We start from the raw sequence: 18,349 nt of genomic DNA, 5'->3' as shown, positions 1-18,349 counted from the left end.
ATGTAATTCTCTTTGTGGAATCTTTATTGTGGTCTGAGTATTAGTGCCACTGTGACTTCATAAAATGGATTTGGCAGTGTCCTTTTCATTTATATTTAGTGGAATAATTTTAGTAGTATTGTAAATTTTTTGAAAGTCTGGTAGATTTCTAGACTAAACTAAAATGATCTGACCTTAGGTTTGTTTATGCTTCCTTTTGGGTTTTGGTTGGAAGATTTTTAATGAATGCTTTTATTCATAAAGGGTTGTAGGTATGTTTAAATTATTTACATGATCAGGGGTTGGGGATTTAGCTCAGTGGTAGAGCGCTTGCCTAGCAAGTGCAAGACCCTGGGTTCGGTCCCCACCTCTGAAAAAAAATTATTTACATGATTTTGATTCTCAATATTGAGAAAATTATCTTTTTCTTTTAGCTTTATCAATTTGGTATTCTACATGTTTTTAAAATAAATACTTTTGCTTCTCTGGACTTCCTAAGTGTCTGTTAATATGTCTTCCTTTTCTTTTGTTTTTTTCTCTATATAAAAAATTAATTAAAAAGAAAAGGAACAGGTGTTAAGTAAATATATTGGATATTTTTAGAAATTATTCAACCTAAATGATTTATGTTGATTTGTTAAAACAGCACCCTATTAGAATATCTTCAAGAAAACTTCATCTATAGGTAGAATTCAGACCATTTTTGGAGTATTGAAGCTTTCCTATGTAATAAAATGGCTAGTGCATGCCATTATATACTAGTCAACAACAACAAACATTGTGTCTTAATGTGAACAATGGCGCTTACCTAACAATAAAGTAGTAACTTCTAATTACTTATTGTTCTCACCAAGACATTAGTTATAGCAAAAATTGTTGAATATTGATGGCCAAGATAAATTCTGCATATATTCACAGAGTCGTTTTAAATGTTATTAATTATTCCATTTATTTACATTAGAAATGTTGCCCCCTCCCAGTCCCCCTCCGAGAGTTCATCTCCTTTGCTTCTGAGAGGGTGTACCCCTCCTGCCATCCCTGTTCCCTGGAGCATCAAATTTCTACAGGATTAGGCCCATCCTCTCTTACTAAGGCCAGATAAAGCAGTCCTCTTTTACCCGACTCCCATTTCAATTCTGAGTTTGTTCAAATAGAAGTTCTCTCTGTCTCTCTGTCTCTCTCTCTCTCTCTCTCTCTGTCTCTCTGTCTCTCTCTGCTCTCTCTCTCTCTATCTATCTATCTCTATCTCTCTCTCTCTCTCACACACACACACACGCACACACACACACACACACACACACACACACACACACACACACATCTCTCACCTCTGCCTTTAGTTAGTTTGGAAAAATGTGTTTATCTTGTTGGTTTTCTCAAAGAAGCAACTCTGTTTCATTTTCTGTATCCTGTAATTATCTGTATTTTTCCTTTGTTCCCATTTCATTAATTTCAGACTTCAGTTTTATTATATATTGCCTTCTTCTCCTCTTAAGTATGATTGCTTCTTTTTGTTCTAGGGATTTCAGGTGTGCTTTGAGTTGCCAGTATGAGACCTCTCCAATTCTCTCATCCAGGCACTTAATGCTATGTACTTTCTTAGCACTGCTGTCCTTGTCTACCATAAGTTTGGGTAGCATATTGATTTTCATTGAATTCTAGAAAGTGTTTAATTTCTTCCTTTATTTCGGTCTTGACCAATTTTCATTCACTAGAGTGTTGTTCAGTTCCCCGGCTTTGAAAGTTTTCTGCTGTTCCCTTAGCAGTTGGTTTCCAGTTCTATTCCATCCTGCTCCAAAAGGATGGAGAAAGTTATTTCAGTTTTCTTGTGTCTGTTAAGTCTTGTTTGTTTTTAATCTCTGTGTGTAGTCAGTTTTGAAGGAGGTTCAATGCCGTATAGAGAAAAAGGTATATTCTTTTGTGTTTGAGTGACGTACTCTGTAAATATCTGTTAGCTCCAGCATTTCTCTGCTGACTTTTTATCTGGAAGACCTGTCCCTTGGTGGGGTACTGAAGTCTTGTACTATCAGTGTATGTGGGTCAATTCGTGATGTTTTTAGCTGTAATGGTGTTTCTTTTATTAATATGGATATCCTTGTATTTGTCCCATAGATATTAAGAATTGAAATGTTATTTTGTAGATATTTCTTTGGTAAGTATTCAGTGTTCTTCCGAATCTCTTGATTAGTTTTGGATTGGACTTAACTTCGTTAGATATTAAAATGGCTATGCCAGCTTCCTTCTTAGGTGCATTTTCTTGGAAAATCTTTTTCCAACCTTTTACCCTGAGGTAATATTTATCCTTAGTGTAGAGGTGGGTTTCTTGGATGCAACTAAAGGATGGGTCCTGTTTTCACATCCATTCTGCTAGCCTCTGTCTTTTTATTGGGGAATTAAGATCATTGAGATGTATTAATGATTAGTGATTGTTGACTCTTATTTTTGTTTGTTTTGTTGTTGCTGGTGGTGGTGGTGATGGTTGTGTACACTCCCTTCTTTTTATGTTGCTGGTATGAGATGTGTATTTCTAGTATTTTCATGTATTTAACCTTCTGAGGTGGGATTCTTCCTTCTAGCACCTTCTGTAGGTCTGGATTTATACTTAGATATTGTTTTAATTTGGCTTTATTTTGGAATATCTTATTTCCTCCATCAATGGTGATTGAAATTTTGCTGGGTATAGTAATCTGTACTGACATCTACAGTTTCTCAGTCTGATCCATATCTGTCCTAGCTCTTGTGGCTCCTAGAGTCTTCATTGAGATATCAGGTTCTAACAAGTCTGCCTTTATATGTTACTCGGTCTTTTTCACTTGCTGATTTTAATATTCTTTTTTGTTCTGCATGTTTAGAATGTTGATTGTTATGTGGTAAGAGGACGTTCTTTTCCAGTCCAATCGCTTTGATATTCTGTAAGCTTCTTGTACCTTTACAGGCATGTCCTCTTTAGATTAGGAAATTTTTTCTTCTCTGATTTTGTTGAAAACATTTTTCTGGGCTTTTGAGCTGAGTTTCTTCTCCTTCTTCTATACCTATTTTTCTTAGGTTTGGTCCTTTCATAGTGTCCCAGATTTCCAGAATATTTTGTCTCAGGAGGTTTTTAGGTTTTCTTTGGCTGATGTATCTATTTCTACTATTATATTTTCACAGTCTGAGAGTCTCTCTTCCGTATCCCATAGTCTGCAGGTTACTCTTGCTTCTGTTGTTCTGGTTTAAGTTTATACATTTTCACTTTCTGAGTTCCTCCAGTTTGAATTTTCTTCATTGATTACATTTCCAGTTTCAGGCCTTCACAGTTTTTTTCTACTTCATTACACTGTTTGTGTTTTCCTGGATTCCGTGTTGATTTTCTTTTACAAATCTCTATCACATTTTAAAGGCTGCTCTAAGGTATTTTTCTTGTCTTTCAGCTTGTTGAAATACTCAGGGGCCATTTTGGTAGAATAGTTGTCTTTAGTGGAGACATAATATCCTGGCTGTTGCTATATTTTCCTGATGGGGTTTGGATGACTAAGGTCTAGTTGCTGACTTCTAGATTGACCTTCATTGGATAGGAGTTTTGTTCCTTGGTTTTTGTTTTCTCTTTGGATTTTCTGAGAGTATGATGGCTGCACTTTGCCTGATTTCCTGGCCTAACTGGCATGTTCACAGAGAATGACTACTAGTGTTAGAGGTTGGGATGAGTTGAAGGATGATAGCTTGGAAAGGAAGATCTTGTGACTTATCAGGGGATAGAGTCAGAAAGAAAAGGGAGGCCATAGCAGGTTTCCAGCTAAAAGGTTTGGAATGAGACCGAGGAAATTGGTCCTCAGGAACAGTAGAACAGTCATGGGTCTTCCCTTCAGCCTACTTGGTGCCCTAGGATGAGTAGTTCTTGGATTATCAGGAGGTGCCTGCTGGACTTGGATTCTGAGATACAGTGTGAAGTAGGAGGGCTGAGGTTAGGAGGGAATGTTCTGTGGGATACACAGAAGATATAGGTGTAAGGGAGACAAGGCTACAGCTAGGGACCAGACTGTAGCATTGGGTATAGTGGAAGAGAAATGAGAGAAGGGCAATGGGCAACATACTTGGTTTCCTGGTAGCTGTTCTTTTTCACTTTTAAATTAAAGTAAGGCATAGCCTTCCATTCCTGGGAACTAATGATTTTGAAGTGATCTACACTGTTCCTGTCTTTATAAGCTCTGCACAGGTGGTCCTCTAAGTCTCCTCAGCACCCCCAAGGCACTCATTAGAAAGCCACGAGGAGGCTCCTTCCTCACAGACTTTCATACATAGTCTCTGGGAAATCTGTGCTCCTTCCACGTTCTATGTGACACATTCTGATAGCCTGCGTGTTTTTATCTCCCCTCTCCTGCCCAGGTGCACAACCCTCATCCTTGTTGGCCCTTCTTCACACAGGCCTTCTTTAGTTTGCCAACAGTCGTGTCATGTTTGTTTCCAACTCAGAACTCTTACGTTATGTACTGTCCCTTCCTGTCCGACTCCCATTAGAAATTGTTCTGCTGGCTTTGAGGTCTGATTCTGGTCACAAAAAATCCAAGCTAACTAATAAAACTAGAGCTCATCCCATCATTGTGACACAGCCTGCACCCATGGTTTGGGAAAACATAAATCATTATTAACAAAAATTAAAGACAATAATGCCTAGTTGTTTACTTCTGGAGAGCTGGCATTTAGATTTTTCTTACAAAATTCATTATTCATGTACACAATTTTTTCTTTAAAGAATTTGGAGGTGGATCATTCCCTTTGTGAAAATGTCTAGCATTAGTAACTCTGTTCAATTCTCCATCTTGCATTCTTACAAACACTATTTAGTGGGCTCTTTTAAAAGAAAAATGTGACTGAATTAGTTCTACTGTGGGCTTTCTACATGCAAACTGGTTATGTGCAAAGGCAGTCTCAATTTCAGGTATCTGTGGTAGAAAACATTTATGCTTTGCTGTTTCTGTAGTTGGCCCTATTTACAGTGGGTTCAGTTGCATTTCACAAGGCTCTGGGCAAGATCTATAAGGTTGACTGCCTTCCTCTTTTACAAATTAGCTTCAGTAGATTATTTTCATAGTGAAAGCATACAATAGTGTCAAGGTTTAATTCTATTGAAAATCAATGGCTTTCTCTGAAAAGCATTTAACATTTTTCGTCTTTTGCAAGAATAATTTGTGGCACAGCTAATAAGCCCAGAATGCTAGTGATCATGGTTTAAGACTGAGGCATGTCTCTCAACCTTGTGACATTCCAGGACTGGTAACAAGGCTGAGGGAGCAGCTTCCCAGCCTCTTTCACCTCAGAGGTCTGGGCTGCAGCTGGCAATTGGGAGAGGACCAGTTCCCAGTGTCTTATAGCATAGACATGGTAATGGCATTTCCTCTGTTTCCTGGTGAATATATCACAATGTAAGATGAATAGTGAAGTGTCTCAGGGTAGGCAGCCATTCCCAGTGACAGCCACTGTGAAACAGGACTACAGTTACCTATGTGCAGCCTGCTGTCTCCACCATAGAAACCTATGTCACTATCACAGTTCTGTGTTACTGGGTTTGCCAACCAAGCACCATGCACAGTCACAGTGGGTACCCCATTCTCTCAGATGATATATGTGTCTTTCAGACACTTAACCATGTCCTGGCCATGTACTCTCACCTTAACCATGTACTCACACCACTTCATATCTGATCACTCAGAAGTTTCTCATCATAATTCCTATAATTACAATTACCTTGTAATTCCTATAATTATTTGCTCCATTACCTTGTAATCCTCTTACAAGAAGAAGCATAGTCACATGTCCATTGTATCCCTGCTACCCACTATAGTGTATTAGGAGACTCTCGGCAGGTTATTTGAATGAAAGAAGCACTAAATCCATATTGTAATATATTATCTCCTTGGGTATAATCTGTGTTATAAATTTTATCCAGTGGGTTTGAGAAAGGGGCCTGGATTTGTTGACTAAATCAGGACAAAATTATTCATCCCTTTTGTCTTTTCATGAAGGACATGATGCCATTGTTACACTCCTGAAGCACTACAAGAGACCCCAGGAGGAGCTGCCATGTAACGAATATTCCCAGCCTGGAGGAGGTACCCTTTGCTATTCTGTTTTCACTGTTGTACTATCTTGGGCTCAGTGTCAAGTGTGTGCTGCTGTCACTGTCCCTTTGGAGTGAGGAGGGAGGATAGAGCCAAGGGGTGAAGTTCATACCTGGGTGAGGCTACACAAAGAATGGCCACCATGATCCCCCACAATACAGATATTCAAGTTTTGCATTCCTTGCAATGAGTGGGTGCAGGGCTTCCACAAGGCTGGAAGGCCTAAGAAAACCAAGAACGGTCATTTTCTGTGTCAGTAATTTACTGAGACAAGGAAAGAGCACCCATAGTCAGATACAAACTACATCTGCCAGAGTCTTCAAGACCAGAGTTAGGATCTTTTTTCTGTAGATCCTAGAAAAACATGAGCACCGCAGCTCTCTGCAGAAGAAAGTGGGAACCTTGAGCTGGTTTTTGCCATCTGCTTTGCATTTGTCCTGTTGAACTTTAAGGAGAAAAAAATGATTGCTGCCTTCAACTCTACTGTGTAACTTGATTTCTAGATGGCTCCTATGTGTCTGTTCCTTCCCCCTTGGGCAAGATTAAAAGCATGACAAAAGGTACCTATAAATGGAACGGTTGTTGTTGTTTTATCACTGGGGATGATTATTGTCTAAATATGACAGCTATGCGTTTTGTTTTGCCGTGAGTGGGGCCACCTCAGCAATATAAGCAATGCTGGTGGAGACCTTTCTTCTCAGAATTAGCCCTGCCCTAGTGCCCCTTAGTCCACAGTTGTCACAACAGTGGGACACTGATGAGTACTGAAGAGAGCTCAAACTCACATAGGAAGGACTATTGATATATTTATATTTTGAACAAACTGTTAATTACGAATATCAATATTTTTAGAATTGGAAATGGATTTGCTTTAGAAAAATATTCAAATTGATAACTTAGTATTTTTTTTAAATCTCTCAAATAAAGTGACCCTCAGGTACTTTTTTGAATGCATGCCACTGATTGTGGAAATTAACATCACTAAACCAGGAAAACATAAAATATGATTCCATGACAAATTAATATTTAACCACTTGGAATCTGTAGCTTTAAAAGTACTTTTTGGTGTGGGACATGTCCTTAGGCTGCTTCCTGTGCTTATCACTTGATGTTTAATGGGTATCCCCTAACGGCCAGTTTACCAGTAGATATTTGACTTTCTCACTGATGGAGGCTGAAGGATGGACTCCATCCCTCAGGCGATGAGACAAACCATGTTGGAGGGTAGCTGTGTCTCCAGCCATGTTAACTGAAGATCAGGTGTTCAATAAGGTCACCTAAGCCAGAAGGCCACCCTTCTGGTAATGCTGGCCCAGACCACGTGTGCTAAGGTCTTAGGATCTCCAGGTTGATCAGTTGGGATGAAGCCCCTTCGATCGAGCATGTCCACTGTGTATCTATAGCCATGTGTGCACATCCCACACCCATGGTAAAAGCGCAATCACTGTTTGCAGAGAAGGCAGATGTTCTCCTCCTGAGGGCTGAACTACCCTCCCGCTTCCATCTCCAACTCTCCGAAATCGAGTTCCACGAGATTATCGGCTCGGGTAAGCAGAGAAACCAGAACCCTGTCGCGTTTTTAACAATCACAGACTTACAATCACCCGTAAACATTTGAATAATTTTAGGTTCTCTTAAATAATTTCAGGTTCCTTTGGGAAAGTCTATAAAGGGCGATGCAGAAATAAAATAGTGGCGATCAAACGGTAAGCAAGCAGATGAAGGAAATCCGCATCGTCGACTGGGAAGAACAGGGGCCAGCCCCCTGAAACCCCCTGTTGACAAGAATGTGTCCTCACTCCTGTCCTAGATACCGAGCCAACACCTACTGCTCCAAGTCAGACGTGGATATGTTTTGCCGAGAGGTGTCCATTCTCTGCCAGCTCAACCACCCCTGCGTGGTTCAGTTTGTGGGTGCCTGCCTGGATGACCCCAGTCAGTTTGCCATTGTCACTCAGTACATTTCAGGAGGCTCCCTGTTCTCCCTGCTTCATGAACAGAAGAGGTAAGGGCTCTGGTCCACACTCACCTTGGACTCAGCATGGGAATCACCTAGAGGCTTTTCATCAGGGACCTTATAGGCTTCGGACACGACTAAGTGCTAACAACAATGGCATTTTAAACACAGCTGGTGATTTATGACTAATTATTATATTTCAAGAAGTGATATACTTAAGTAGTATCTTTAAACAGTAAGTCAAGGGTAACAAATTTGAGGAATGTGAAGCCAGCTGAGGCTTATAAATAGACTAGCCTTGACACATCCATACAGCATTGCATGTTTAGAATACAGTAATCATCAAGGGTCACAGTATTGGTGAAAGACTTTAAGAAATTGTTCTTGCCCATGTAGGACCTGAGTTCATGTTTTATATCTCTGCAGATAGTAACTATGGAGTGGTTTCACTCAGTGGCTCCAGAACATTCCATTCCAATTATTATCACGAATTTTTCTATGACACAAATAAATTTGAAAATAAAGTAGTGTATCTTTAAACAACACACCATATATCTGAACTGACATTTAGCTAAGCAGTTCCCGAATATGAAAAGATGTGTTCCAGACTGAACATTCAGCTCCATCTTCAATGAATAAGAATTTAGATAGAATTACACAAAATAACAACCATGGGCTGTTTTCTTCTGAGGGGCATGCCGAGTGTTGGCTTCAATCACTTTTTCTCCATTCAGTCTACTTTCTGTTCTAGAATTCTTGACTTGCAGTCTAAATTAATCATTGCGGTAGACGTTGCCAAGGGCATGGAGTACCTGCACAGCTTGACCCAGCCAATCATACACCGCGACCTGAACAGGTACGTGTCATTCCTAAATGATGAACTTATAACTCTGCAACTTACGAGGACACAGGGAGGACATGTCTTAGATGTATCTCAGGTCAGAGTTTTCTCTCTGTTCACCGTGAAAAGGGAACGGGCCACTGCCACTGTTTCACAGAGGTACGAAGCTGCCTCTCAGGGACTGTGTAAATCTATGGAAAATTCCAGAAAGAAAAGTACCTTGTGTGGAACAGAGCTCTTGAGAATGATGTCATCAAGGACAGATTGTTGCTTACAGAAGATGATTTCATGCTTTGCTGGTACAACAAATGCTCTAGGCTGCCAATCAGACAGAAACCCAGCACCCGTAGTTATCCATAGTACGCGGGACTTAATGATAGTTAACAAATATGCTACAGATTTATTTACTTAATATATTATACCTTCTACCATCATCTTTTAATTTTCTCATTTGCTTTATAAAACTGTTCACTGTAAAAGAACGCAGCATGCCATGCTGAAAGTGCCCCTTGTGTCATGTGTCACCTGTGTCTCTTGGTTGTATCATCAGGTCACATACATGACCTAACCAACCCCACCTATTTGTGAATGTGCATACACTGTGAGGGAAATCTTCTGAACACACTGGCAGCAGGTGCCTGCTGTTAGGGCAAGCATGTGACCGGGGTTCTCAGGCTAATGGTTAGGTCAGCGGATAACCTCAGTAACTATGTAGGATGTCCTCCTGTCTCATACAAAGCCAGCGATTAGGTGATCTTAGCTGACATGCTCTTTTGTGCCACCATTTTGATATTTATGTGTATTCAGCCAAACCACAGCAGGATGTTTACCCAGTTTTCATGGAGAAGGTTCTCCCGTTGAATAGAGCCTGAAACAATTACAGAATCAAAGTTCTCCACAGAGCCGGGACCCTATGGGGTTTCAATGTTTGTCTTAATGAATACTTCCTCTGAGTAAAGCCTCATACCAAGGCCAGTGTGCAAGGGAGAGAAGTTTTACCTGAAGACTGAATGTAGGTGTGGAAAACTCATCTTCTACTACTGCAGAGTGAGAAGTGCAGGCCACATTTGTGGAAACCCCAGTCTGCTGCACAGACAAGTAGTCACTGCTCTAGTCTGCACCAATGCCCCCAACTCGTGACTATGAACATGCCATAGAAATCCCAGATGTCATCTGAAATGTTTAATTATTGAGGAATTACTTTATTTTTTCACTTAACAACTACATGGGAGTGCACTATGCTTTACAGCCTGTTAAATTTGGTGCATTTCCCACGTGCAAAATGAAACTTACACATGCCTTACTCTTCAACTTCCCGGGACATTTCACATCATAACAGAGAAGAAAAATGCCTATCCAAATATATATTTAAGCAAGTTAAATATACTTTGCAGCAAGTTCTATAAAAAAATAGTAGTGAAATTTTCTTTAAAATCCCAGGAAAAAAATACAAGTTAAATTAATCCAGAGGAGTTTAGAGACAGCACCAAGGATGAAGTCACTCAGTCCCTAACATCTGAAGGGTAGGAAGAGAATAACCCAATAGAGATAAAAAAAAATTGAACACACACACACACACACACACAGACACACACAAACATATATGTGTGTGTGTATATACATATGTATATGTATATATATACATATATATATATAACTTCATGACATTTTAGTGTACAAAATAAAACTATATATATTTGTGAAGTATAGAAAAGTGGAACCAGAAAAAATGGGTCAGAGCACACTGGACAAGGAAGAGTAGTTAGATGCTCTCCTGTAGGCAAGAAGGTACCTTGGGGGCCGGGTGTGTGTGGGTGTGTGTGTGTGTGTGTGTGTGTGTGTGTGTGTGTGTGTGTTAGTGTGCTGAAATCACAAACCTGAGGTCATAGTATGGAAAGACAACCTAAGCTTGATAGATTCTCAACAAGGACCTAGTCACGAGCCTGATGAGAGAGCGACTGCAGAGTCTAGGCAAGAAGTTAAGGAGAAGCAGATTTGAAGTAATGGGAAGGGCTGGGAAAGACAAAGACTTGACAGACAGGTGAGGAAAACCATTTAAGTAGAACTGGCAGACTCTAATATTGGAAGTAAATAATGTGGGAAATCACTTGGTTTTAAACTTAAACCATACCTTCACTGTTATTAGCTCTTTTCTTTGCCTTCTCAAGACATTTAGGCTGATAAACATATTTATTAATTGAGCTTTAGTAACACAGTTCAGGGAAAAGGTTTCGATGTCAAGCTATCCCAGAAAGAACCAGGACTTTGTACATGCATGGAGATGATCACTTTCAATTCCTGGCACCTTGTCGTAGAGCCAGAGCCAGGGGGGTGGCCGCCAGCTTCCTCCAGCGGCGACTTCCTTCCCAGTACACATTCTATCATCTTGTCGACAAGTGTAAATTGTTACCTCAGTTACTCAGCAGGACCTGCAATATAAATATTGATTACCTATGAAAATCAAACATTTAATGCATAAGAGAAACAAGCTTATTTTACCTGAGTATAATCAAACCAACCAGCTTCTATTTCCCAGAACTCTTCAAATTTTATGAAGCAGGCATAGACACCTACCTAGGTCTGCAAACTCTATCTGCGTCTTCAACCTAGTAACAACCTTAAAATTTTCATTCATGTTTCTCTCGACAAGGCATTGTATGTGGCTCAAAGGCACATGCTTTAGACGTACCATGGTGGACTTGCTACAACTTGTTTACATAAATACTGTGTCACATACTATGGGTGAAACTAAGTCTCCACTTTGGGTAGGACATGGCAGTAACAGTAACTTTTATTTACCTGAAGTAATTGTTGCCTCAGACTTGCTGCCCCTGTCTGCTAACCTAGGCCTTCTCTTGGAAGGTTCTAGCCTCCATACAATCTAATCTAGGCGTAGAATGTTTTCAGGCTCTGAGACTTACCACTGAATATGCTCACCTATTCTTGTTCTTTCTGGTCTCTTCCTGGCTGGTCAATCCAGCTGTTCTGGCTCAAAAATTCCTCTTCTAGCTGACTGATTCAATCTGGCTTCTCTCAGCTTCTCCTGAATTGCTCTGCTTGGCCTTGAACTAACGCTGGCAATGTGTTCTAATCTTTTGGCTCCTCATTCTCTGGCTCATTCTGTCTTCACCTACGTCCATCTCATTCCCGTTCTGCCTCTGTACAACAGTCTTGGTGAAAACTGCCACCTTTCCTTGCATCTCTCTTCTCCTAAAAGTTAGGAATATCCTAATCTGACAAATCTTTCTCCGATTCATCACTTTGTCTGTCACTCAATTAGACATCACTTTTGCTTCCTTCTATGAACTAATTTTACCTTCACTGTTTGGGATTAAAGGTGTATACTAAGAGCTGAGCTACACCACAACTAGAGACAGACTTTTGTTTGTTTTTGTTTTTTCAGGAAATAACACTTGGGGGTAACAGTATGATTAAATTTCCTCCAAAATATCACTGAGGACCAAAATGATTCAGAAGCAGCTTTTAAGGGAATTCAAGCAAGTAAAAGATCACAGTGCAGTGGAAAGCTTGCCAGGGGCGCCATGCTGGAAAAATAGGCCTGGATCTTTTCTAAGAACACACTTTGCATTTCCTCAGTACTCAGAACATCTCTCTGGAGCAAAAGGAGGAGGTCCAGATACCAGTTGTCTTTGGATTGATATGACTGTTGATTGCTTCTGGATAAGACAGGGCTTCAGGTTTAGAGAGCCTGCTCTCTTTTCTCGTGTCCTGAGATCAGAACCTTGTATCCATATACAGAAATTGCTCAATCAATGTAGTTTTAGAGAAGTTCTCAGGGCAGTTGTAAGTATACCATTATAGTAGAAAAAAGGGTGGGGTAGTTTATATAATCATAGCTACTTCTGGGTAGAGCCTTGTAGAATTTCTGAACATGTTTTGTAATTGTACAGGGAAGAGGCTATTGGAGGTGGATGATCAACCTGTAGAAAGGGGACAGTATACTGGGGATGGAAGTTTGTTAGTTCAGCAAAAGATAAAGCAAACAAACTTACTTTTCTCTTGGCAAGAAAGATTTCTCCGTGGACTTTTATTATGTATACCCTGAGCATTGAGGAGAAGGGTCACCTGTGGTGAATGGGAAGGTTCTGCTAAGAGGTGTCCATACTTACTCTGAGTATGTAGTATTAATCCTCTCCACCATGCAGAGAACAAGCTGGGTGAAAAGACCAATCAAGAGTCAGCTTCTTGCCACAGTTTTCACACGGCCTTTTAATGGAACATAAAGTCCTTTCAGAGACAGAGAGGGAAGGTTTGGTGACAGTGATACTTGTCACAATTAGCTTTAATTATCAAGGGACACCACTTGAAATCAACTGGGAAGAATCTTAATGAGAGATTGTCTACATTCTTTGGCCTATGGGTGTATCTCTGGGGATTGTCTTAGTGAATTGATATGGTAAGATCCAGGCCACTATGAGTGGCCCATAGAGTTTAAATATTTTTAAACTATTCACAGATTTATTCAGGAATGCTCTAATTTCTGAAAGAATGACTTAAACCCAATTTACGAATTTATATCATGAAGTTGGTACTTAAGGTCACAGTTACTGCTAAAGGCTTTAAGACTCTTTGCTTAAGACAAACATGCTTCTCTTGTCTTAGGCAAGCATCTTTCTAAACTGTTGGAAAATTGTGACATCATTGACAATGGATGTTCTTCTCTCCTGATAAGTAAAATGTTACAGCAACTTAGGAAATGAATAGTAGCAGTAGCAAGCACTTCATGGTAGCTATATGAATACATATATACATATGTACATACATATATACATACATGCATACATACACACATTTTATATACTATCAAATACTACATGGATGTGCAGCTTTTTTAAATACCTTATTTATTCCCTTATATAGGAAGTAGATTATTAAAATACTGTTAGGCCTGATATGGTAGTGAATGCCTGAGATTTCAGGTTCTGGTAGGTACTGTAGGATTATAAATTAGAGATCTGGGTGGTGTAGTTTGAGGCCAGCTTTGGCTGCATATTGAGACCCTGTCTCAAGTGAAGCACAATAAAACAAAACAAACCTTTCCTGTCATGTTCACACAAGTATTTCTCTTTATAACATAAAACTAGGTAGTCTGTAGTATAATTCTGAGAAGGACTCTGCTGGAATTTTGAGAGCCATTTTATTCCACTAAATAGAAAGGAAAATAATTACGGATAATTTAAAAACAACAACAAAAAAAACTTTTTGGTGATGAGTGACAGATAATTTAAAAAGACAAGCCTGATAAGGGCTAAATGGATTTTAAATTTGAAGGTGACATTTAAATAAATTGGTGAAGATTTGAGGAAATAACAAAGAAAAATGGAGAAAATTTTAATAGTTGTTTTTAACTTGACATGTGCACTTGCCTTTCAATTGAGTACAAAACACCAAACTGCAATTAAAAAACACAACAGTCAAACAAAGTAATTTATTACTTTTCTAATTATCCATCAGGCAGGGTCCGTGTTCATAGGGATGGAGTCTGCATCACTGTCTATTATATCTGCCATAGTGGTGACACAGAAAGACCTTAGCAATCGTTGGTCAACACTGTCTTGAGAACTCTAATGCCCAAGTGCCGGCCAAGCACATGGTTAAGGTGCAGTGTCTCTGAAGACCCAGAAGCCTGTGGATACTTGTGAAATGGTCAGCTCTGGTTTTATGTCTGTCTAGTTTAAATCCATCATCACAAGACAGCCTTTAAGATTTGTTTTTTTTTTAAGTTTTCATTTGTTATTTTATTTATTTACATTCCAAATGTTATCCCTCTGCCTGTTTTCCACTCCACAAAACCCCTATCCCATTCCCTTTCTCCTCCCTCCCTTTTGCCTCTATGAGGATGCCCCTTCCCCCCATACACACCTACTCCTGCCCCACCACCCTAGCATTCCCCTACACTGGGGCATTGAGCCTTCTCAGGACTAAGGGCCTCTCCTCCCACTGATGTCAGACAATGACATCTTCTGCTACATATGCAGCTGGGGTCATGGGTCCCTCCATGAATGGTTGGTGATTTATTTAGTCCCTGGAAGCTCTGGGAGTTCTGGTTGGTTGATTTTGTTGTTCTTCTATGGGGTTGAAAACCCCTTCAGCTCTTTCAGTCCTTCTCCTAACTCCCCCAATGAGGTCCCTGTGTTCAGTCTGATGGTTGTTACAAGCATCCACATCTATATTGGTCAGGCTCTGGTAAAGTCTCTCAAGAGACAGCTATATTAGGCTCCTGTCAGCAAGCACTTCTTGGCATCAGCAATAGTGTCTGGGTTTGGTGTCTGCTTATGGGATGGATCCCCAGGTGGGGCAGTCTCTGGATGACCTTTCCTTCAATCTCTGCTCCACTCTTTGTTCCCTGTATTTACTTTGGACAGGAGCAATTCTGAATTAATATTTCTGAGATGGGCGGGTGGCATTTTTTCTAATCCTTTCCATTTCTGAAATGTATATCAAATGCTTGTTGGGTGTTTGAAATTATCTGTGGCTTATGCTATGCCCTGGGTTCATGTGACGATGATAAGCCCTAGGACTTTGCTAGCACGGTTTAGAACATTTCTGATTGTGTCTATCACATGGGCTCCCATATTTAAGGCAGATTTACAGGTCTATCTCAGCCACAGGTGACTGATTCTGAAAGCCTTGGGTTGAACTTGAAGCTCGGCAGCTTTGAACGAGACTCACTTCTATGATCACACGAATGTTGCAGAAGAGTGCTTTGGCACAGAGAATAGGTCCCAAGACTCATCTGTTTCTAAGGAAGGTCAGGAGCCTATGGACTCTGAGGTACAGTCCCTAGGGATAGTGGAGATTTCCAAGGATTAGATATTCTTCACAGGCAGCCCAAACAAAGGAAAGGTTTCCATGTCAGACATTTGCAGTGAATAATTCATAGATGAATTCAAAGTCACAGACCCCAGGAGAATGCAGAATTTGACAGGGATTGAATACATCTTATCCCAAATGCTTAGAACGGAAGTGTTCCAGGCTTCTGATATTCCAGAATTTGGGACATTGAGAGACAGTTCACTCCCAGTTGAGGAGAAGCACAAAAGTAACATATGTAAAAGTCACAGGCTTCGAAGCTCAGGGATTCGGAGTATTTGGGATTTCAGATGTCTGACTTAAGGGTGTTCAGCATGGAGTGGATCCATACGTGTAAAGGTATATGTGTATCCTCACATATGTATTATACATCAATTATCAGGTAAACATGTGTGGTCCCAGGGTTCCTGTAATGACTCAAGTATCTAAAAGCTGGCTCTACATTCCCTGCAATTGTCATAATATCATTTGTTTTTATGGTTGAACAAAACTCCATTGCATATAAGTAACATACTTTCTTTATCCGTTCATCTTGAAGTTCAGTTATTAGTTAGGTTTGAAACATAGGTTTGCCCCTGGGGAAATCAGGACATATGTTCCTGGACCAGAGTGTGTCTGTGTGCAAGAGTGTGAGCTACCCCATTCGACTAAAGCACTCAGTTGCACACTTTGGTAGTCCACACAGGTCAGAACACATGCACACCCCTTTTTATCTTTAAGAATGGAAATTTAAACAAGCCACGACTTTAGCGCTCAGCTTCCCCATGTCACCTGCAGCAGAAGGGTACCTCAACCATTTTGCGTGACAAATTACTCTATCTTCCGTGTGAACTTGCTCAGGTGTTGATGTCTGGTCTCTACTCTGACATGCACTTCTGACGTGGAAGTCTGTCCCTTTGTCCTCTGCTCCCATAACTTGCAGAAGGAACCATTTTCTTCTGACTCTTCACTTCCTACCCATTATCTAAACAGATTCTCCACCCACCACCTCATCTTGTCTCTCTCTGTGAGGATACTCCAGCCCCTCCCCAGTTCCTATTGCCCAGTTTCCAGAGACCGGTTATGTCATAAGCATCTTCATCATACTTCATCTGGCTTAAGCTTCCCTAGTTGGGGACAACTGTGTAGTCTTATTCCCTATTTCCCTTCTCCAGCGCCATAAGGCCATGAGGTCTGCATGCACCCACAGAAATAGCTAAAATATCCTCTCAGAGCCACTGAAAATCTCCCTTCTCTTACCTGTTAGAATGACTCATTTAATTTCCACTCATCCTAAAAATAGTTGTTTTATGCAATACCTCATTAGGTAACTTCCCTTCAACACTAAACTCCTTCATATCTCAGGGGCTGTACTGGAGTCAGCGCCCATCTATTATGTGTGGTAGAATAGAGCTGCCCCAGGCTACCTCAAGTGTGAGAATCATCGGAACCTTCAGCTTGGCTGCCCCACATTTGGAGGTGGTTCTAAGCCAGGTCTGATTTCTATGTCTTTAACTGAGCACATAAAGTTCCGAACAGTCTGTGATGCAAAATCCATGTTCAATGTTGCTTTTCTAAGGGATGTGTCTTTGTTTCTGTAACACAATACTATCCCTGAGATGATCACATCCAAGCCAGGGCAGCACAGTGTTTTCTTGGCTTGGAACTCTCCTTCCTTCCCTCACCTAGGAGCTGAGTGAGGAGGGGCAGTAAGGGTGCCCCCTCTGCCAGTGCTTCCCCAGGGCAGCCGCACTCACTGACCTCTAATTTGCTAGTGCTTCTGGTTCCCTATTTGGCTGTCTTCCATTCTCCAGAGACCCAGCCTGTATAAAGGAGGCTTTTGAAAATGTCAACAAAAGCTTCTCTCTGTCTGGCCTCATTTCTCTCTGCTATGGTTTCTTAGGAGACTCGGCGGATACCCCCTCGGTGCCTTGTCGATTTCCTGAGCAGCTAACCTTTCCATAATGATATTAATGCTGCTGCCCGCCGGCATCTCTGCCTTCCCCACTCCTCCTTTTTCAACCCCGGCTTGCAGAAATGCATTAATGTTGGATTCTTACAATTCTAAAGTTTCAGTACAACGTGTGAAAGGACCCAGAGCCAGAAATAATCGTTAAAAGCAGGGATTAAGCTTGATCACTGGATAATTCTCTCCTACTGGTTATATTTCCAGCAGCTACTATGGCATGAATTTGACACAGTAAAATATACAGCACAATGATACCATTTCAAACACTTTCTATTTATAAATCCTCTATCAGCCTGGGGAGAAAGCCACTTGTCAGGCATGTGAGCTGTCTTTGCCTTTAGCTATAGTTGATTGTGTGTGACCGTCTGCTTGCTGTGGGTACCTTGCTCTTGAAAGTCCAGAGGACTGGGTCGCTGAGAAGCCTGGGTGCTGAAGCCAGTCAGTACACATGTGAATAATCTCCCCTCCTGTAATCTTCTCCAACCTATTTCAATGGAACTTTCCTTAGCAGAACTTTCAAGGAACAATCATACCTGGCTTCTTGGATTTAAAATGAGAGAATACATTAGCAATCATCACCTCTCTGAAAGAATATTTTACTACTTAATAAGGTTTTTAAAATTACTATACTTAAATTTTGTACAAGGGAGGTGAGCACGCGACAGTGTGTGTGTGCAGACATCAGAGAAGAATCT

The 18,349-nt window shown here is 40.6% G+C and overlaps 1 protein-coding gene across 2 annotated transcripts in view; it reads left to right on the top strand.

The window, feature by feature from the left end:
• Tnni3k (TNNI3 interacting kinase) overlaps nt 1–18,349 on the top strand; it is a 267,950-nt gene that overhangs the window by 98,807 nt on the left and 150,794 nt on the right. For both annotated transcript variants that reach the window (NM_181769.1, XM_039102111.2), the window contains 6 exon segments: nt 5,979–6,065; nt 6,578–6,634; nt 7,529–7,621; nt 7,723–7,780; nt 7,885–8,079; nt 8,783–8,887. In NM_181769.1, the coding sequence (NP_861434.1) occupies nt 5,979–6,065; nt 6,578–6,634; nt 7,529–7,621; nt 7,723–7,780; nt 7,885–8,079; nt 8,783–8,887 (595 nt within the window).

This window comes from Rattus norvegicus, chromosome 2, assembly GCF_036323735.1.
Source record: "Rattus norvegicus strain BN/NHsdMcwi chromosome 2, GRCr8, whole genome shotgun sequence".
Classification (NCBI taxonomy): domain Eukaryota; kingdom Metazoa; phylum Chordata; class Mammalia; order Rodentia; family Muridae; genus Rattus; species Rattus norvegicus.
This window is presented reverse-complemented; position numbering and strand designations above follow the sequence as displayed.